At 33.0% G+C, this 13,451-nt stretch overlaps 1 protein-coding gene and 1 long non-coding RNA gene across 2 annotated transcripts; both read right to left on the bottom strand.

Moving 5' to 3' along the window:
- Positions 1 to 387: 387 nt before the first annotated feature.
- Positions 388 to 13,101, bottom strand: LOC100376451 (centromere protein X-like). The gene is made up of 5 exons (XM_002741979.4): positions 12,993 to 13,101; positions 9,873 to 9,924; positions 9,439 to 9,492; positions 3,224 to 3,312; positions 388 to 545 (listed from the first exon to the last, which is right to left on the bottom strand). Exons 1-5 carry the CDS (start codon positions 13,098 to 13,100, stop codon positions 531 to 533), a joined length of 318 nt encoding a protein of 105 aa, XP_002742025.1. The 5' UTR covers position 13,101; the 3' UTR covers positions 388 to 530.
- Positions 6,886 to 8,663, bottom strand: LOC146739500 (uncharacterized). The gene is made up of 2 exons (XR_014930204.1): positions 8,519 to 8,663; positions 6,886 to 7,120 (listed from the first exon to the last, which is right to left on the bottom strand). It is a non-coding gene; the product is annotated as an uncharacterized LOC146739500 (long non-coding RNA).
- Positions 13,102 to 13,451: the final 350 nt, after the last annotated feature.

Here is a 13,451-nt window from a genome sequence, read left to right as displayed (position 1 = left end):
GATTTGAGACTCGATTGGCATTTGTCCCAATTATAAAATCTTACCAAAAACATAACTGATGTAATCATAAAACGAGTTACAGTGCATGAAATAAACCAAATGAGAATGACTTGTGCAGACAATGGATGCAGACATTTTCAACCCCAACTGTATTACTTTGTCTTGACTTTTCATGATTTGTTACAAATCCCATAGACATTTATTACCATACTATAAAGCACTTGAGAAATAATTTCAAAGCCACTAGTTATAAATACCTCTGTCACTATAGTTTTTGTTCACGAATAATTATCAAAACCCATTGAATTTACAGAACCTGATAATGCTTTGGTTGGCTGTCATTTACATGTATAAAATTTTCTATCAAAAGCAAAAAAGACACCTTGATGACAAATATGTATTCAGATTTAATACAATCCATTTTTGAAATCCACTTCAATATGTAAAATATAGTCTTTAATAGAATGAATCCAGGTTTCCAGCAGTATGATCCATGTTTATGAATCCGTGAAGGTGGTCTATACCCATGATCAGAAATCCAAAAGCTGCATGAAAAAACAAACAAACAGTCAACCTTTTCTGATACAATTGTACCTATGCAGTCACATCTATGTACCCTATACTGGTAGTAACCACCAAAGGAACTTCATTAAAATGGTCTTTATAGAGACACGTGGTCTTTATATAAAAATTAGATTTTTTGGAAGTCGCCAATTAATACATTTGACATAATATTTGCAACAAAAACACATTATTGAGTTGATCAAAATCAAATAAGTTTGAATCAGAAGCTTGCATTTGTTGGTCAATACAATCATATAAACTCATCAGCTTTTGTACTTGTGCAGAAAAATAAGTTGTAAATGGGTGCTTCTACCAAGGTTTCATTGCGTATTAATTGATCACCTCTGATTTGTAAACAGTTAGATAAACTGTAACATTCACTGGTCACCAAGTACTGTAAAAGTATTAATTATTCACTGGGTTTTAATTTTGTTTATTTCGCTGACTGGAAAATGTGCTAAATTAAAACCCAGTGAATATGTAAGATTTAGCATAGAACACATTATCTGAATGATAAAACCGTGAATTTATAAACCCACTGAATATGCCTGAAATGGTAAATCAGTGAAAATTAGTCATTTTACAGTATTATACAAACTTTGCTCTATGTAAATGCTTGTATATGGAGATATATGCATAACATGAATATACTGTGGAATACTTTATTTTCGCTGGAATTAATTTTCGCTGAAAAGGCTTTTTGGGCGTTTTGCTTTGAATTTATTTTCACTGATTTTTCATGAGTTTAATGTGGAATATAGGAAAAAAAGTATATTCGCTGGATTTTATTTTCACGAAATCATCCCTTCAGCGAAAATAGCGAAAATAAATTCCAAGCGAAAATAATGTATTCTACAGTATGCTACAGTCGGTGTGTAGTCACCATAGTCGTATGTGGCTAAAACTGAAATTGCATAGCATTTCAGGATATATGTTGTACAATGTATAGTGATTCTATTTCATAAAGATAATTTTACTATGCCTGTATGTGGGTTCGATTATGTTGTTCATTTTGCTGGAAATGGAAATGTGTTGTTTTATTTCAGTTTGTTTTGCTCTGAGTGGACCCAGTGTATTGTTTTTGTTTGTGTGCATGCATGTACGTTACATGCCCATAGCATGTTTATACTTTTCAAAACCATAAATACACAAAGAACATTCTGGATGTTGTCACTGGAAACACAGTCACTCTACTAGGACGGTTAGGAAGCGCTATTGTTAAAAGGTGTGAACGAGCAGCTTCTGAGAACCTATGCTGGTCTCAAAACTATGACGTAATTGTCATCGGAGGGCGCTATTTTTCATTGCGTTCATGTTGCTCAAGACGACCGTGAATTTTTGAAATTGTGCTTTATTTTTACATCAAACTACAATCTCAACTGAACTATGACTAAGAGTGATATTTTATTTTACAGATGAGCGTTCTTTTGCAATCGTGAAGATGCTTTACTCGAGAAAAACGGTGTTTTATTGACAGTCTCTTTGTCTCGATCTCTAACAGTCTTTCGGTCCGTAAAATAAACCCCTCGCTCAGTTTAAAAACAATTTTATCACTAAAAACATTGATGTCTGCAAACCTTTACAATATTTCTTTGTCCATTCTCGTAATTTTTGTTTGTTTTTATAGTCACTTTATGGCGAAATTTTGCATGTTTTCGTCGTCTATGGAGGTGGTCGCCATGTTGCTTTATTGCGTGGTTTTCAATGGAAGTAATCGGACGAAAGAGATTTTTGATTGTTGTGTTTTCATATCCCTCCATTCGCTTTATTTGACGACTGATACAAATCCCGTCCAGCAGTATCGGTGCTACGAGTCATATTTAGTTTCGTTTGAATATTTTTTTTTTATGACTTTGCTTTGTGACAATTTTATGAACAGTTTATTTCAGCATGTTCGCACTGCTTTTTGATTCAGTCGAGACAGGGGCGAGACAGGGTAAAATACCCGGATGTTAATTTTTGTGTGGGATTTGTTTGGGTGATATACATGTAGTATTAACTATTAATAATTTCAGAATGCCATACAAGACAGCAAGATTTTCCCGGGGAAAAACGTGTATATACAATGCATGTTTATTTCCGCGTTCGGTGAAAGGGTAAAGTGCCATATATTGCAATGCTTTGTAGGAAAAAATGACGCAACTCTCGCACTGTCTCACGATTTATCGCGTGTTTTTCGTCGCCCTTTTTATGCTAATGACTTCTTAGCTCGTTAATACCGCTTTTGTTTCAATGTTTATCGAGACAAGGGTAGTTACAATGGAACGACGCGGCACTTCCTAACCGTCCTAGTAGAGTGACTGTGCTGGAAACTTTGGCAAGAGAGATCTTGCAGTGCAACTGTTAACAAAATGTTTCATTGGTTTTAATAATGCAAATGTTGACTTCTGCCTTGGTCGGTTTTGTATAGGTCAACAATGCTCTTTTCGTTGACAAATCTGAACATCAGTCTTTGGTGAGAGTCAACATTTATATAATATTTTTCTCATACTCAGTGTCGGCTTGTTTGCTAAGAAAATGTGATTTTACCCTTGGGGGCAAACAGAAAAACAAAATAAATCTTTCTTTTTTTCTGTACAAGTAACTTGAAGTAATTAGAACTACTGATTTCATTTAGCATTATTATACAGATGCTATATAATAACGAATTCGAACTCACTAGCTGAGGTAATATTTTCTCAAAGTGTTCAATACCAACAACATCAAACGATGCAGCCTGTGCTTGGGCAGCGGCTCTGTGTGCTGCTTCTGCAATGAAATATATAGAACATTCATACCGTAAATAACATGTCACTTTTTGTTTACCATGTCACATGGTTTGTGTGACATGTCACTTTTTGTATCTGGATTGTATCCAATAATAGCCATTGTGAATAGTTGCATAACAATGCCTTATGGTAGAATGAATGAATGATTGAATAGCCCAGTGAATCATTTAATTAGTCTATTAATGGTTTGATAATGGTATGAAGAAACAAGTCATGAATGACACTGCCTTCGCTAGTTGTCATTCTAAAGTTGCATGGACATAAATTGGCAAACATGATTTCTATGGCATTTTCAAGTTTATAGCACTCTCCATCCAGGTCAGCATTATTCTCAGCAAGGAAACCAGATAGCACCAAACCAGTACAACAGGTAAAATCAAAGAAAGCTTAGAAAGAACTCCTGTGTGCTGAGAGTATTGGAGACACATTAAAAATTAATTCAAAATTACTTGAACTTGAGATGTTGATGGAAACGCAGAAAATTAATTATGCAAATAAGGTAACGAACAGATTTAAGTGTAAAACTAATAAGGTCTGCACCAAGTTTCATTGAAATGTGATTAGAACCAAAATCAAAGAAAGCTTAGAAAGAACTCCCGTGTGCTGAGAGTTTTGGAGACACATTAAAAATTAATTCAAAATTACTTATACTTGAGATATTGATGGAATAGCTGAAAACTAATTATGCAAATAAGGTAACTAATATGAACAGATTTAAGTGTAAAACTAATAAGGTCTGCACAATGTACCAAGTTTCATTGAAATGTGATTAGAACCAAAAAAATATTAATTATTATGCTAATTAGAGAATTAATATGAACAGATTTTAATCCAAAATTAATCAGACTGTTTATTGTCCTAGAGCATTTATGTACCAAGTTTTATTCAAATGTGATGATCAATACTTGAGATATCAGTATTAATTAATTATGTTAATTAGGTGATTAAGAAGCATAAATATTTACCAAAAACTAATATGGTGCATAGTCTTAGGTTCATTTAAATGTGATGGGTACTCTTTAAAAGTTTCATTGAAATCCAATGAGGGGTTTTTAGACATCATAGAACAGCAAAAAATTAACTAATTATGCAAATTAGGTAATTAATAGGCACAATTATTTATTCCAAAATTAATCAGGTCTCTGCATAGTCCTAGAATATCTATGTCGCAAGTCTCATTGAAATGTGATGATTAGTACTTGAGATATCAGGTGAAAAGCTGAAAATTAACTAATTATGCTAATAAGGTGATTAATATGCACAAATATTTACCCAAAAACTAATTAGGTCTCTGCACAGTCCTCAAGTAACTATGTACTAAGTTTCATTGAAACGTGATCATTACTACTCGAAATAACAAAAGCTGAAAATTAATTAATTATGCAAATTAGGTAATTAATATGTACTGATATTACCTTAAAAACTATCAGGTATGTGCAGTGTCATATGACACCTATGTACCAAGTTTTATTGAAATGTTATGATTAGTACTTGAGATATCAGTGGAAAAGCCGAAAATTGATTAATCATTATGTAAATTAGATAATTAATAATATTAACAGATTTTTACCCAAAACTAATCAAATCTGAGCATTAGTTCAGAGCATCCATGTGCCAATTTTCATTGAAATCCAATGAGTGGTTCTTCAAAAATCAGTGGAACAGTCATAGAACAGCTTAAAATCAGTTAATTACCATGCAAATTAGGTAATTAATATTCATAGATTTTTACCCAAAACTAATAAAATCTGCGCACTAGTTCAGAGCATCCATGTGCCAAATTTCATCAAAATCCAATGAGTGGGTCTTCAGATATCAGTGGAACAGTCTTGGAACAGCTAAAAATCGGCTAATTATCATGCAAATTAGGTAATTAATATTCATAGATTTTTACCAAAACCTAATCAACTCTGCGCATTATCCCAGAGCATCTATGTACCAAGTTTCACCAAAATTTGATTAGTGGTTCTTGAGATAACGGTGGAACAAAAAAAGTGACATACATACATACATACAGACATACAGACATACAGACATACAGACAGGGTAACTGCAAAGACTCCCTTTTGTGCTTCGCACACGGGAGTCAAAAATATTAATTATTATGCTAATTAAAGAATTAATAAGAACAGATTTTAATCAGAAATTAATCAGGCTGTCTATTGTCCTAGACCATTTATGTACCAAGTTTTATTCAAATGTGATGATCAATACTTGAGATATACAGTATTAATTATGTTAATTAGGTGATTAAGAAGCATAAATATTTACCAAAAACTAATATGGTGTATAGTCCTAGGTTCATTGAAATGTGACAGGTACTCTTGAAAAGTTTCATTGAAATCCAATGAGTGGTTTTTAGACATCAGTGCAACAGCCATAGAACAGCAAAAAATTAACTAATTATGCAAATTAGGTAATTAATAGGCACAATTATTTATCCCAAAATTAATCAGGTCTCTGCGTTGTCCTAGAATATCTACGTCGCAAGTCTCATTGAAATGTGACGATTAGTACTTGAGATATCAGATGAAAAGCTGAAAATTAACTAATTATGCTAATAAGGTGATTAATATGCACAAATATTTACCCAAAACTAATTAGGTCTCTGCACAGTCCTCAAGTAACTATGTACCAAGTTTCATTGAAACATGATCAATTTTACTCGAAATATCAAAACCTGAAAATTAATTAATTATGCAAATTAGGTAATTAATATGTACTGATATTACCCTAAAAACTATCAGGTCTGTGCAGTGTCATATGACATCTATGTACCAAGTTTTATTGAAATGTTATGATTAGTACTTGAGATATCAGTGGAAAAGCCGAAAATTTATTAATCATTATGTAAATTAGGTAATTAATAATATTAACAGATTTTTTCCCCAAACTAATCAAATCTGCGCATTAGTTCAGAGCATCCATGTGCCAAGTTTCATTGAAATCCAATGAGTGGTTCTTCAAAAATCAGTGGAACAGTCATAGAACAGCTTAAAATCAGTTAATTATCATGCAAATTAGGTAATTAATATTCATAGATTTTTACCCAAAACTAATCAAACCTGCATATTGGTTCAGAACATCCATGTGCCAAGTTTCATCAAAATCCAATGAGTGGTTCTTCAGATATCAGTGGAACAGTCTTGGAACAGCTAAAAATCAGCTAATTATCATGCAAATTAGGTAATTAATATTCATAGATTTTTACCAAAACCTAATCAGCTCTGCGCATTATCCCAGAGCATCTACGTACCAAGTTTCACCAAAATTTGATTAGTGGTTCTTGAGATAACGGTGGAACAAAAAAAGTGACATACATACATACATACAGACATACAGACAGGGTAACTGCAAAGACTCCCTTTTGTGCTTCGCACACGGGAGTCAATGACAAGGAAGTATACAAATCAGATCTGCAAATATGTAGAGTCAGTGTTGTGTCTGTTTGGATAAACTAGTTTGTGGCCCTGGATCAGTTTCAATATCTCTAATAAGGACAAGATTACTTCTCATACGACAATGATACAAATAAAGTACAAAAATCCAGAAGAATATTATCAAGTTTTTATTATCATACATTAATATTAACAAATCGTGTGAAATTTTATGTGCAGAGAAAACACATATTTATGCTTTGGTTGACAGAACTTCTCAAAGTAAAAAAAAAAGAGAACCTGCGAAACTTTATACAATTGTCAGACACGCAGTGAATAGCACCGGTATGTTTTTGTAATACATGTAGTTCCAGTGCCTTTGCTTTCTGAGAAAAAAATCTGGCTCTGCACCTGAAAAAACACAAAAAAAAAACACATTTAGTCCAAAGTAAGCAGAGGTTGTAGCATATGTGCTTCCATTGGCTGTAAGATTTAATTAAAAAAGATATTTGAGTCTTTTTAGTACGAAAAAATATTACTTAATAAATTTATACCAGCCAGAAAGAAATTGCAGTTCACACTGTACTACTTTAAACATGTTCTACCAAAGTATGGGATGAACTAATTCAATAGTTTCCACTCTACAAAGTTGTCAAATTAATATTCACAGGATTCTGCAAAAATAAAACATTAAGAATGTGCAAAAAGCCAGAGTACTTGTGCCGAAAATTTCACTTGAGCTGAACCAAATGGATGCCAAGCTATCAAAAGTAATAAAAAAAAACTATTGAGAAAAATACAAAAAAATATATTTAATATAAAAGCAGATAGAAGTGCATAAAAAACTAATCAGCAGAGGTAGTGATCATGTAACCTAAGTGTATGTCAAATTTCCTTTGAACTGGATTGCATTGTCTCAGATTGGCTGCTAATTTGCATATTAATTTGCATACTAATTAACATATTGTAGTTGTATTAAAATATTATATAAAATAATATCCGAAGTTTTGAAAAAAAAAAATTTAATATTAAGTCAACATCATTAAAATTGAGGATTACGTGAATTTGACCCCCTCCCTAATATTATTTCACATATCCCTTAAAAACATGGCCGCCGTTAAATCCATCTCAATCGAGGTCCGTAATTTATTTTCCTGCTCATAATGGAGATAAATTATGGTAGCTAAACATTGAAATTGCCACCCTGACTTCTGTACCGAAATAAATAGCTGATTGGGAAAATGTGTCTCTGTTGACAGAGGTTCGATTTACCGATAAACTTCCAACATCGCATGGAGCATGGAAGCCCCGGTCACGAATGCAATAACGCACTCGGGTATCATATTTACTTCAAAGGTAATTTAAAAGTGATGATAGATTCATTGATATTGAATTAAAGTACTTTTCAATTTCATCATTGCTTTCAAGCAGTCACGGTTGGCCGAACTTGACTTGTGTTTTCTCGATAATTCTAGTCTAATGTGTCGTCACGAAACCAAGTTTCAATCTGTTACAGTTGCCAATGAACAACGGAAATAGCAATCGTACATAACAGAATCACGATCAGCGTGTTCTAAACTTTTACGTTTTTATTATTCCAGTATTTTATATGCCAAACGTTATTCCCAAGCCTCCTAAATGACGAGATAGACTTTCGATTTACACGTTTCATAACCAGTTCTTGAACTAATAGCAGGACTGTTTTTCTGGCAAAATGTGACACTGTGCGATCGCTAGTTTCTCACTAAAGTCAGGACACAAAAGAATAAATCAAAGTTCATAATAAATACCATTGGCACAGTTTCTTACCTTTGAGATAGAATTTAATCTATGTAAGCCTTGTACAAAGAAAGATACAGTCCGGAATAAAATATCCTCAGACGAAATCGCCGACGATTTCCTCAGCGGTTGGACTGGCGCATGCGCAATACGGTATGCCAGTTCTCTTGCGAGATGTCGTTAAAACTCGGACTTTTCCGGCAAATTTCGGCATTTGTACTAGTAAAATGTTGAAAATCACAGAAAAACACAATGAAACTTTGGCGAATCAAAAAAATACTTGGCGTGCATATGTATGGCATTGAGATATACATTTGCACCAATTTGGAAAAAAATTGGACAGAGCATATCAAAGTTATAGGAGGCAAAAGACGGACGAACGGACGGAAGGACGGACGGACGGACAGAACCCAATCTATAAGCCTTCGGCAGACTTCGTCTGCGAAGGCTAATGAAGAAAGGATGGACTAATGGAGGACAGACAGAAAGACTGATGAGCAAATGAATGAACTAAAGAAAATAGCTGTTGTCATTGCAAATGGTCCTGGTTGTTTTGTTATTTATTACAGGGTATACAGTACATTTGACAGGATAACACTCATCAAGAAAAGCAATGTATTTGCTCTATTGAATTAAATTGGATTTAATTTTTACCGATATGAATTAAAAAATTACATTGACAGTACTGTAAAATACTTTATTTTCGCTTGGAATTCATTTTCGCTGAAGGAATGATTCAGTAAAAATAAAAACCAGTGAATATACCTTTTTTCCTTTATTTTACATTCAGCTAAAATAAAGTATTTTACAGTATGCTCATTAAAATATATATTTTTGTAACCATAGACATATTTTGCCATTTACTTAATTGCATACACTACATAAATACAGCAAGTACAGTCTCCATCATTTTTTGGGTGCCATAATGAATACATGAAACACTACTATACCTGCAACAAATATTCTCAAGTACTCTGTGGCAAGTTCTAAAGCATCACTGTTTACTAAGAACAAAAATTCAAATGAAAGCATTAGGAACATTGAATTATCCTGTTAGCAGCAAGGAATAAAACCATAAAAATCATTAATATCACTATGCAATGTAAAGTTTTTCTTAACTTCTGTGCTCCAGATGAAACAGTCTCGACATTTGAGCTCAAGTTACAAATAAAATTGTGCAAAAACTGGCTACAGTAAATTATCAGTAAGCACTGGATGTATTGGTGGTGGTGTCTTTTCTAGTCTGCGACTATATTAGGTACACATAGCAATACACAAAACTCGTACATTAAGGCCTAAAAAAAATTACTGTTTCTGGTTGGCCAAAAAAAGTGTGTTCATTAATTTTTTGCAAGGCCTATAGATATCAAAATTTGAAACTTACTTCTTGTCTTCTCATCTTTAAATGCATTTTGCAGGAGTTTTGCAACTGTTTCCTGAAAGACAAATATAAATGCAGAAACATTTTTATTATCTTAGTATTTTAATGCATGCAACTTATTTTTTAGCCCAAATGAAACACTCCTTCTACATGTTTTTTGTAACAAACATGCTCACCTACTTTTGAAGAAAATGCCCTTAAGACCATTTTCAATTTTTCAACCTTTAGGATGCTTCATAAAGTTTAACTTTTGAGATGGGCGAATGATAGAGTGCTAGTATGAAGTTTCGGCTTGCATGAGTATTAGCATAATATCAAATCAAGGAAACTGTTTTATACCTCAGGAAAATTGGATTTTAGGTATTTATTTCCTCCTCATATGCATGGCGCTATTTCATTTTGTAAAACTTAAACAGCCTGCTTAATTCACAAATATTTTTATGAACATTATTACTAAGACTCTGCTTACCAAGCTATTTAGGTTCAGCTTAGCAAAAATAGAATTATCATAGAAGAACTGCAATTTTAAAACAATCCAACAGTTCATGAATTAAACTACCAGTATTATTTTTACCCAAAGCTGTTCTGGCCCAGTGCTCTTTCATTACAACGTTGTTTCATTCCAACATTCTTTTGTCCCAATGTTGTTTTGTTGTCAATGCCAATGCAGATTTATTTAAGTTCATTAATTTTAATACATATGTTTTGTTTTTTGACATTTTGGAAAGAAGTACTCTGATAATACGCGAAAAGCAGGAATTCAAGACAGCTGTGGTACACATGCAGTTTGATATTAGTCTCTGCTCAATTAAATATTTTGCTATAGATCCACTTTTGGTGTTATTGCGTGTGTAGTGAGAACTTTGATTTTAAAAGACCACTGGTAGTTAAGTCACCGTTATCCTGGGATCATTATACAAGAAAACTCACTAACAAATAGGGTATGATAATCGTTAATTGTTTGTTTCACTAAATTTGTGAAATTTGATTGACTGTCAAAGTTACAGAGCATCTTATACTGGTATATCAATTTAATTTTTGTCATCGTTTAACACACTACCGATTATATTTTCAGAATTGGTTGGCTCTTTTGTTTGATAAGCCTATTTTACAGGAGGAATTTTTGGGGAAAAAACATACACTTTTGAATGTATTTTGGTACATGTACTAGATTCTGCCGTAAATTGACCCTGGGCAGTTAAACGGCAGTTTGGGTTTTAAAAAAAATTAAATGGAAACAAAAAATCATGAGACCAAGGTGATTTTTTGGCAAATTTTTAAGGTGTTTTTCTCTCTTACAGTACTCACGTGACATAACAGTCATTTACTGTTGTGTGATAACACACAGTGCCTCCAGTCTGGAAACGCTTATAGTTCATAGTGTCAATCAGCTGGATTAGTGGGACAATGGACATAATGGCAATCCACACTGCGAGGTGACTTTGTGGGTTATACGGTCACAGTGGTTTGGTCAAGATTTTAATGGTTTTGGCAAGAATACAACCAATTTTACGAATATGTTTCAAATTATTTCACATTTTGACATACATGTACATATACCGGGTATGTTGTGACATTTGTGTTGCCGACATGTGAATGTACTCAATGTTTCTGTCCCTGTTATTCTTTAAAACAATGGCAAATGGCAAATGTTTCATTTTAAAAAGTTCAAAGTGTGTTGAAAAGTTGGTAGGATGGTATAGTAGATATTTTTTCCAAAAAAGTCTTCATTTTTAGATACTAAACAGATCCATGAAATCAAAATGGGGATCTCTTAATGATATGATAATTGTTTGGCAGAATGATTTTGTTTTGTATATTTGTATAATACATGTAGGCAGAGTCTTCCAATATTTATGTTAATATTGATATTATACTTCATAGAATAAAGTTGTAGGTCATTTTATTCATGGTCCATTACAATTTTCCCAACAGACACACATTGGTAGCGCAAGTTTCTGCCCCAATTACAAGTGAATGGCAGAACAAAATGTGTTAGGCAGTTAGAACAAGCAGTTTCGAAATAAGTAAGGAAGTTTTATTATAGCGCTCATCGTCATGATGCAATTCATAGGCGAGTCGCATCATGGAGCTGTTCGCTGCGACGCCTGTGTCCGCAACTCGCTCCCCCTTCCACTTTTGCCTTATAATATCATAATATTGGTAAATCCCAAAATAACTTCTGTGTTTCTTTATTTTAATATTGCTGACAACATGTACACATGCGCACTGATACTAAAATCTGTAAGTTAATTATATGCATGCATAACTTGGATCGCATCATGGATGGTATAACTTCTGAAACACTTATCTAAGGTGTCAATCGTTTATTTACCCGCATTTACCAACTAGCATCGGTACAATAGATTGCATTTTGTTCAGTTTCCAGACCGGACATAGAGGGACTGTGAATAACACAGATATACACAAGCAAAAACAATTTGCACTATTTAATATATTAAAAAAATTCAACTGAACACTGAAAATGATGTTATTACATTGTAATAGTGAAATTTACAATACACCCTGCTATTATAATAATATTGACAGTGGGTATCTACCTAATTCTCCTCTTACTGCTAGATTGGTGGATGATTGATTTATCTGTAATAATAACTTACATAATTTTAGATTTAATTTTTCTACTGGTGTTTTGTCAGTATATTTTTCAATTCCCCAAATTTCACACCCATATGTTAGTATTGGTCTAATGACATGGTCAAAAATATTGATCCATGTGTTCACATTAATGTTAGTTGTGTGTTAATAGTTTTTCTAATATAGAAGAATGCTTTTAACAGCTTTTTTGTACAAATTTACCTTTGCTAAATCAAACTTCCCACTTGGTTTAAATTCCAGACCTAGATATTTGTAATTACTAACTATATCTATTTCTTCATTATTGTAATAAAAATTGTATTTATAATTTAACAATCTGCCATTTTTATTAAATATCATTATTTTTGTTTTGGCAAAAATATGAAATAGTTGAATTCTTGTATAGAGTCAAGTTGAGACAAAATAGCATTCAGACGGACGGAACAGCGTTGGGACAAAATAGCATTCCAACGTACAGAACAGCGTTGGAACGAAACAATGGACCTTAGAAAATAAATCACTTACTTGTTTAAATGTGGCGCTGTCAACTTCGTCGTCCGTTTCCGCCATGTTGAATACGAGCCTGAAGTTAGCTTCAGATTCATATCCAGCCTCCGATTCGGAACCCGTCATCACAGCATCATCATCATAGATTTTTAAATTAAAAACATAAAAAATAAATAAATATTAAAAAATAAAATAAAAATGAAAATAAAATAAAAAATAAGCCTAAGTCTATGATCTTATTTTAATCAGAATGACTCCCGGGTTATTTACAGATTGATCCTTGCTTATCTACTTGACAATCGTATTTGATTCCAGGCATGAATCTGAAACCAACATATGAGGGTCAATCCACAGGTCAATCTGAGGTTAACTTCGGGCTTCTATGATGGAGTGTTCGTTTGTACATTTTGTATACTGTATTCCAAGATATAACAAAGCCAGACATTTAATGCAAATTTAATCAGCGCCCCCACAGCT

Source organism: Saccoglossus kowalevskii, chromosome 8 (genome assembly GCF_978046115.1).
Source record: "Saccoglossus kowalevskii chromosome 8, keSacKowa6.1, whole genome shotgun sequence".
In the NCBI taxonomy this organism is placed as follows: Eukaryota; Metazoa; Hemichordata; class Enteropneusta; family Harrimaniidae; genus Saccoglossus; species Saccoglossus kowalevskii.
Note: the sequence above shows the minus strand (reverse complement) of the source record. Positions and strands in the feature narration are given on the sequence as shown.

What these genes read in the sequence shown, in the direction of transcription:
- LOC100376451 (XM_002741979.4), bottom strand. Translation starts at nt 13,100, where the DNA reads ATGACGGGTTCCGAATCGGAGGCTGGATATGAATCTGAAGCTAACTTC. An exon ending in ACAGCGCCACATTTAAACAA is followed by an intron (nt 9,925 to 12,992) that starts GTAAGTGATTTA and finishes TTTGTCTTTCAG; the next exon opens with GAAACAGTTGCAAAACTCCT. An exon ending in CTTGAGAATATTTGTTGCAG is followed by an intron (nt 3,313 to 9,438) that starts GTATAGTAGTGT and finishes ATTTCATTGCAG; the next exon opens with AAGCAGCACACAGAGCCGCT.